Source organism: Octopus bimaculoides, chromosome 21 (genome assembly GCF_001194135.2).
Source record: "Octopus bimaculoides isolate UCB-OBI-ISO-001 chromosome 21, ASM119413v2, whole genome shotgun sequence".
In the NCBI taxonomy this organism is placed as follows: Eukaryota; Metazoa; Mollusca; class Cephalopoda; order Octopoda; family Octopodidae; genus Octopus; species Octopus bimaculoides.
Window position 1 is genome coordinate 37,662,429 of NC_069001.1, and position 8,588 is coordinate 37,671,016.

An 8,588-nucleotide genomic window follows, 5' to 3' on the forward strand; every position below is an offset into this window, starting at 1 on the left:
TAATATTATATATCTATATATATATATATGGGTGCTTGGATAAGATGCGGATGTCAAGTTGACCCAGGTTTCCTCCATGTTGATCTTTTGCATGTTGGTAGAGTATGGAGGACTATTTTTTGTTGTCATATTGTCTCAAATGCTCATTTAGATTATTAGTGCATATCGTATTCTCAAAGGGGCATGTCCTACATAGTTGCAATCTGACGGAGTTCCCTGGCTTTTCAACAATCTTAATGTTGAGTTTGGTCTCCTTCAGAGCTTTCCTAAATCTACAAACATCACTCCTTGATATTTGTCGGGTTTTATACCACGTGTTCGCCTTGTTTGCTTTGTCACAAGTTCTTTGTATCCTATTCCAGTCTTTGTTTCTATATCTAGGGCAGGCACCACTGGTATCATTACATATAATGTTTTCTAATTTCTTACTAACACCCCTGTATACTCGAACCCTATCTTTCTGATCACATCCAGTTCTGTATATGTTTTCGCATTTCATCGGGTTCGCATAGTGGAGACACGTTGTTCATTATCCTATGTCATTATCATTATTATTATTATCATCATCATCATCATCATTATCATTATTCTTATATAAGGTCGCAAGCTGGCAAAATCATTAGCACACTGGATGAAATGTATTTCGCCTGTCACTACGTTCCAAGTTCAAATTCCGCCAAGGCTGACTTTGCCTTTCATCCTTTTGGGGTTGATAAATTAAATACCAGTGAAACACTGGGGGTCGATGTAATTGATTAGATCCCTCCCACAATAATTTCAGGCCTTGTGCCTTCGGTAGAAAGGATTATTATTATTATTATTGACAAAATTTTTGTAATTTTACAGATGAGATTTGTAAAATAATGTTTTACTTACAAGTTTTTTACTCCTTCTCTCTGAAAAACAGAATAAAAGAAAAAGGGCGCACTTGAGGGAGAGGCTGATTTTCACCAGGACCGATTCCAGTTTGTCTGGCTGAAAACAGAAAATGGAAAACTTTTACTTCAGCCGTTAACTGAGACAATTAATTGTATTTATCTTTTATCCTTTCCATGTTTCAGTCATTGGACTGTGGCCATGCTGGGTTTAGCCAAACAAATTGACCCCACTATTCTTCTTTTGAAGTCTGATATTTATTCTTTTCATCTCTTTTGCCAAAATATTGGGGCACATTTGAGTGAGAGGCCAACAAAATTCCTTGTAACACCAAAGATGAAGTGAATTCAAGGATTATGGCAGCATTCACCAACTTAAAGAAGGAGAATGTCCAGAAAAATTTTTGCAGATTTTGAAGTCGTCTGGAGGGCATGGTTGGAGCCAATGGTGATTTTATATGTATATATACATATACATATAATGCACATATACATATATATATAATACACATATATATATACACACACACACACATATATATATATATATATATATCTCAGGGTAGCAAAAAAAAATTTTAGAAATTCTATTTACTACCAGTGGTCTAGTGAGAAAAAAATTTAGTCAATAGACTATATATTATTCATTTAAAATACAGTGTATATATATTGGATAATAAAATTAATGGTTTATACCTGGTAGCTTACTGGTAAAGCACGGTCACTTTTACAGTGATCGTTATGTATATGGCAAATGAAAGACAGAAGATGGAATATATGAGAATTTATTATTAATCGCAATTGCGTCAACACATCTAGCATCGATCCCTACACACACACACACACACACACTTACCACCACCACTACTACCACCATCACTGCACTATTACTACAGCACACCACACTCCCCACCAACACCAACACCACCACCACCACCACCACTATCAAGACTTACCTCAGCCTGCTTCTCCACAGCAAACAACCAAACAATATTTTCAAAAATGGCCAGCAGCCAATAGATGAAGTTCACACCAGATGTAAAGACTCTCTTCTTAAATTCCACATACTGCAGCACCAATGATAAAACCTACACACAAAGCACAAATATTAAGGGTTAAGAGGATTTACAAGAATAACAGTTTAATGGTGTATCAGTTCAATGGATTAATTGTTCTATTGCACCAGGTGAGTGGTTCTCAGCCATTTTTTTTACCTATGCATCCTTTTGATTTCTGTTTCACTTAGATGAATGCCCATAGCTAATTGATGTCTAACTTTTTAGCATTTTAACTGGCCATATCTGACCAAAATATTATTGTACCTTCAAACTGGCCAGATCTGGCCTCTCACGCTTACACTACAATGTCATTCTAAAAATAAACAATCACATCTTTGAAATCTCAAAGCTACAAAGGAAATGCGTGACTATTAGAAATCGTATTGAAAAAATTGTTAAGATATTTTGTGCCTTGTAGAGATGTAACCAATTTATTGGAGATAAATTTTAAGAACAAAATCTTACAGGAAATCCTAAGGACCATGTGAACCCTGGTTGAGAACCCCTGCACCAAACAGTTAATGGTGAAGTGAAAATGATTGTTTGCGAACTGTTGATGGTGATAATGATTGCTAGATGTTACAGAACCACCATGAGGCCCAGACTTCACCCTTGTGTGCCTTAAGGACCTTCACTGAGCGATATGCCAGCAGAACAGAGGGTTCTTGGTAGGGCCTTTCATGCTAGACAGATGAAAAAATAATGGCAAGACCCTCTCTTCACAGAGATAAAAATGAATTTGCATTGGGCCAACATAGCCTATGTATGAAAAGTCAGTTACATGAGTATTGATGAGAATTGAAATCCAATAAGCCTTGGGAGAGGAACACCTTCCCTCAGGGAAACACATAGATTCATAAAGAAGGCAGAAAACCAGCCCACAGTCGTCATCATCATCATCGTTTAACGTCCGTTTTCCATGCTGGCATGGGTTGGACAGTTTGACTGGGGACTGACAAGCCAGGAAGTCGCACCAGGCTCCAAGTGGAGATAAGTCATTGATGGTTTATGCTCCACAGGAAGTGAAGAGCTTAAGTGCTGTTATAGATGAGGTGTGTGTGGAGGCGCAATGGCCCCGTGGTTAGGGCAGTGGACTCGCGGTCATAGGATCGCGGTTTCGATTCCCAGACAGGGCATTGTGAGTGTTTATTGAGCGAAAACACCTAAAGCTCCATGAAGCTCCGGCAGGGGATAGTGGCAAACCCTGCTGTACCCTTTCACCACAACTTTCTCTCACTCTTACTTCCTGTTTCTGTTGTACCTGTATTTCAAAGGGTCAGCCTTGTCACACTGTGTCACACTGAATATCCCCGAGAACTACGTTAAGGGTACACGTGTCTGTGGAGTGCTCAGCCACTTGCACGTTAATTTCACGAGCAGGCTGTTCCGTTGATCGGATCAACTGGAACCCTCGACGTTGTAAGTGACGGAGTGCCAACAAGATGAGGAGTAAATAGGGTCTGCATCCATTCATGTGTGAAAAGGGAATCAGAAGATTGAAGCACTCACCTGTGAAAATAGAGTCAGACCTTTGCCGAAATTGATGACAGTTCTATCCTTGTATTTCATCATGTTGATGTATAAGAGGAAAGTAATGGTGGCTGAGATTAATAAACTGGTGGTCGTCTGTAAATGATAGAGAGAGAGCGAAAGGTAAGGTGATTGTGGTCATTGGTGAATAAACTGATGGTCGCCAGCTGGGGTGGGGGGAGAAACATAGAAGATGAAGTTGAAGAGAGATGAAGTTGAAGATGGGAGAGTGAGAAAGAGAGGGTAAGATATGAAGACTGAGAGACAAGAGATGGAAATAGCAGAATGAAGCGGGGGAGGTGAGGTGGAGAGAGAGAAACTGTGTGTGCATGTGTAAGAGCAAGCAAAAGAGAAGTAGGAAGAGTAAGAAATAGCAAGGTGGTGAAAGAGAGAGTGATAGAAGGAGAGAGTGATAGAAGGAGAGAGTGATAGGAGGAGAGAGTGATAGGAGGAGAGAGTGATAGGAGGAGAGAGTGATAGGAGGAGAGAGTGATAGGAGGAGAGAGTGATAGGAGGAGAGAGTGATAGTAGGAGAGAGAGGGGAATGGGGCAGGAAGATGGAAGAGCGGATGTGAGAGAGATAAAGACAGAAAGGCCTGAAATTTGCTGGGAGAGGACTAGTCGATACCACCGACCCCAATGTTTTACTGGTACTTAATTTATCAACCCTTAAAGGATGAAAGGCAAAGTTGACCTCAGCGGAATTTGAACTCAGGACGTAAAGACAGATGAAATACCACAAAGCATTTTGCCCTGCATGCTAACAATTCTGCCAGCTCACTGCCTTATCATCATCATCATCATCATCATAATAATAATAATAATAATAATAATAATAATAATAATAATAACAATAATAACAATAATAATAATAATAATAATAATAATAATACGTACCAATTTGGTGAGTGTAAGATAGGATAAACGTTTGCGTATGGTCTTGTTTCTTCTTAAACATGGAATGTAGATGACACAAGCAAGCAGTAGCCATCCAACAGGAATCCAAGTCACTAGAGTGTTCTGTAAACATGTGTTACTTAATAAGTTGTTCAATTCCTACAAACAGAGAACAAAGAAGAAGATTAGGGTCTGCTTTCACTTATTTTCACCACCAACCCCAACCCCCAACCCCACCACCACCCCATTTTTTTGGTGGGGGTTGTTGTTCAGCCCTAGTTCAGTTCTGATCCAGTATATATTTGTTAAAAGATATTTCAGATGTGACCATCCCGACTTTTATTCAAACATAGTGTATCAAGGTCTCTATTATCAAATGTGTCATTCCTGGTTGTTATTCAAGCCCAGATTAATCCCGACCCAGTAGATACATGATCAAAGCTATTCCAACACTGGTCATCTTGCCTTTTATTCAGGCACAGTGTATCTAGGACTTCATTACCTAATGTATAGTAGTTCTGAAATGCTCCCCTATGACACACTAGTATGCTGTTATTTTTTAAAATACAATTTACTATTCCGCAACTCTTCACCCCATCTCTTTTCTGCCCTATCACTCATCTCCTCTACCATACATTCCCCTATTATTAGTCACCCCTCCAGCTTTACCCAATTTCTACAGTTGTCACCTACTCTTCCCATTTCCCTACCTTTGTCAACACTTGTTCTTCATTCATTATATTCACCCCCTCACTCATTCCTCACTTTTCTCCCATATTCTCTGATAACCCCTATCCACCCACACTTCCTGTCCTCTTCTTCCCTCTCCCTCCTACTCACCTCACATCTTGAGGTTCCACCCTGACACCTCCCCACTATTTTTATGTCTTCCCACCTCTGTCCTGGCCACTCCCATCTTCTCTTCTATAATCAGAATAGTCATGCAGTTCATCTGCAGTAAGAATTCTGTTCTCTTCTGGTCCCTTCTTCCTTAATTCAATACCTCATCTCCTAATGTAACCTCAGAAAGGGATCTTCGTCTGGCAAGCTACATGGCAATCTCACCGGTGCTGGTTCCACACACACAAAAAAGCAATAATTAGTCCAGTGGTTAGCCTTAGGAGGAGCATGCAGCTGTAGAGGTTGTGCCAAAGCAGCCTCTGCAGCATGATACAGTTCTTGGGCCCATCAGATCCTCTAGGACTGTCCAACAAGTATGGAACATGAGGTGCAGCCTCCTGGCTTCCCAGACCCCAGTCGAACTGTCCAACCCATGCTAGCATGGAAAATGGATGTTAAACGATGATGATGATGATATATATATATATATATATATATATATATATATATATATATATATATATATATATATATATATACACATACAGACATATATATATACACACACACACATATATCTATAAGTAAGCAACAGGATTAACCTTACTTTGAGTTGTATGGATAATACCGCACTAACTTGGTACTTCAACTTAAGTACCTAATTCACTTGAATCTCAATTATTTCTTATATATATATATACATACACACACACACACACACACACACACATATATACATACACACATACACAGGATTACTGGTCAGTGTAGGTGGTATATTTGCAATCACTTTTCTCCTTTGCCTTGCAGCCCGAAGCCTGTTAATGCTGGTGGCAACAAGGTTTTTTAATACAATACCTTTTTGACACAACAATCTCCATTTTGTTTGTGCCAAGGCTGTTCACTCAAAGGTGTTGTGAGCTTTCTTCATCATTAAGAGGTTACACTTCAGCTTGTACTTATATCTGAGCTATGGTTGACCAACATTCCTGTGTCCACTCACAAGCTGGCTGTACATAAGGACTTTGGGTACTCTTTCGTCACTCATTCTGATGACATGGCCAGGCCAGCACAATTGTGATTGCGTAAGGAAGCTCTCAATTTGTCTTTTAGTGAATAACCTCAGATTGTCCTCAAACAGTCTTTGTGGAAGATGTCTAGTTGGTTAATGTGTTGTCTATAGGGTATCCACGATTCTGAGCCATACAAGAGAGTAGTAAGAATGGCTGCTGTATAGACCTGCTCTTTGGTGTCAAGTTTGATGCCCCTTTCGTTCCATGGGCAATGACAGAGTTTGCCAAATGCCTTGGTTGCCTTTGCAAGACAGTTGACGATTTCATCATCAAGGGAAGCACTCAAATTCACTTTACTACCAAGATATGTAAATGACTTCACATAATTCAGGTTTTTCCCATCAACCTATATACAAGTGTCAGGAAAATTGTGAACCGGTGGCCTCTGCTTGACACCTTGAATTTGTTTAGGAGTAGGGCAAGGTTGGTGGTTTACTTCTGTCTTCTTTATGCTGATGGTCAAACCAAAGGCTTTACATGCAGCAGAAAACTGGTCTAGAAGTTCCTGAGCTTCCTCTAAAGAGGTCGCTACTAGTGCAGCATCAACAGCAAAAAGGAGATCAGGAATGATGCTGGTGCTTGGCAGTGTTCTTGCTTTGAAACGCTGATGATTGAATAGTCCACCACTTGTTCAAAACTGGAATTTGACACTACTTTGTATGTCGCCAAAAGCATACCTAAGTATCACTGAAAATAAGAGTGCAAACAAAACAGGAGCCATAACACAACCTTGCTTTATGCCATTTGTAATGTCGAAGGAAGCTGAAGATTCCCCACCGGCATGACAGCAGCCTTCATTCTCTCATGAAAGGAGATGATAACATTCAACATCTTGTCAGGTATACCAAGCTTTTTCAGAACTTTCCATAGTGCTTGCAGTGTTGAAGACCTTAGTAAGGTCAATGAATATCAAGAACAACTCAAGATTTTTCTCACGTATCTTTTCCATGACCCGTCGGAGGGAAAAGATCCTGTCGATAGTGCCACGACCAGAGCGAAATCCGCACTGTGATTCTGGATAGATATCATTTATAATGTGTTAGATGATTCTGTCAAGAATGAGATAAACAAGAATCTTAGCGACATTCCACGATGATTATCACAGACACTTCTGTTGCTTTGTTCTTATACAGATGTTGAATTGAGGCATCCTTGAAGTCCTGTGGTACACAGCCAACCTTCCAGATGTTTATGAAGAGGTCATGCAGTTTGTTAAAAAGCTTCTGGCCACCATGGTTGTAAATTTCAGGAGGGTTAGCATCACTGCCAGGTGATTTACCAGAAGAGATCTGTTTAATAGAGTTTACCATTTCCAGAAAGGTTGGCTCCAGAGACAGTCCTGGTATTACAGTGTGCTGTGGAACAGACATTGTGACGCCGTCGTTAGTGACTGAAGTGGAGCTCAACATGGCTTCAAAGTGATCTTTCCATCATTTCAGGATGTCGGATTTGTCATTTAGGAGTGTCTCTCTATTGAGTAACACCATGCTCTTGAGGACCATACACTTTCTTGAGGCCATCATAAAAGGCTTTAGAATCCTTTCCGTCTGCAGCTTCTTAGAGTTCAGTAACCTTGGAAGACCACCAAGCCTCCTTCACCTGTCTCAGAGCACGTTGGACCTGGCCTCTGCATTTCTTGTAGGCATTCTCTTTTCTGGATGAGCTCTTATCATTTATCCAAGCTTTGTGTGAGCTGTGCATTTTATCTATCATCTATTGGACATCTGTGTTGTTATCTTTGAACCAATCTCGATGTTCACAAACAGGCAGTTCAAGAACCTCTACAGATGCAGAGTGTGCAGTGCATCACGCAGAGCCTTCCGTGAAGTGTCTTGCTCAAGGACACAATGTACCACTGGGAATTGAACTTATGACCTTATAATTGTGAGCTGATTACTCTAACTACTGAGCGGAGCCATGTGCCTTCACAGTATCATCATCATCATCATCATTGTTTAATGTCCGCTTTCCATGCTAGCATGGGTTGGACAATTTGACTGAGGATTGGTGAACCAGATGGCTGCACCAGGCTCCAATCTGATTTGGCAGAGTTTCTACAGCTGGATGCCCTTCCTAACGCCAACCACCCCGAGAGTGTAGTGGATGCTTTTTACGTGCCACTGGCATGAGAGCCAGTCTGGCGGTACTGGCAACAACCATGCTCAAATGGTGTTATTTACGTGCCACCTGCACAGGAGTCAGTCCAGCGGCACTGACAACGACCTCACTCGAATGTTTTATTCATGGGCCACCAGCATAAGTACCAGTAAGGCGATGCTGGTAATGATCAAGTATATATATATATATATATATAT

General features: G+C 40.5%; 1 protein-coding gene across 1 annotated transcript in view; it reads right to left on the minus strand.

Annotated features, from left to right (window-relative positions):
• The window catches only part of LOC128250438 (multidrug resistance-associated protein 1-like), a 14,788-nt gene extending 7,145 nt beyond the window's left edge, over positions 1 to 7,643 (minus strand). The window contains exons 1-4 of the mRNA XM_052975430.1: positions 7,452 to 7,643; positions 4,361 to 4,519; positions 3,443 to 3,559; positions 1,832 to 1,963 (exon numbers count right to left, since the gene is read on the minus strand). Coding sequence (XP_052831390.1) covers positions 1,832 to 1,963; positions 3,443 to 3,559; positions 4,361 to 4,519; positions 7,452 to 7,643 — 600 coding nt within the window. The remainder of the gene's footprint in view (positions 1 to 1,831; positions 1,964 to 3,442; positions 3,560 to 4,360; positions 4,520 to 7,451) is intronic.
• Between the last annotated feature and the right edge of the window lie 945 nt (positions 7,644 to 8,588).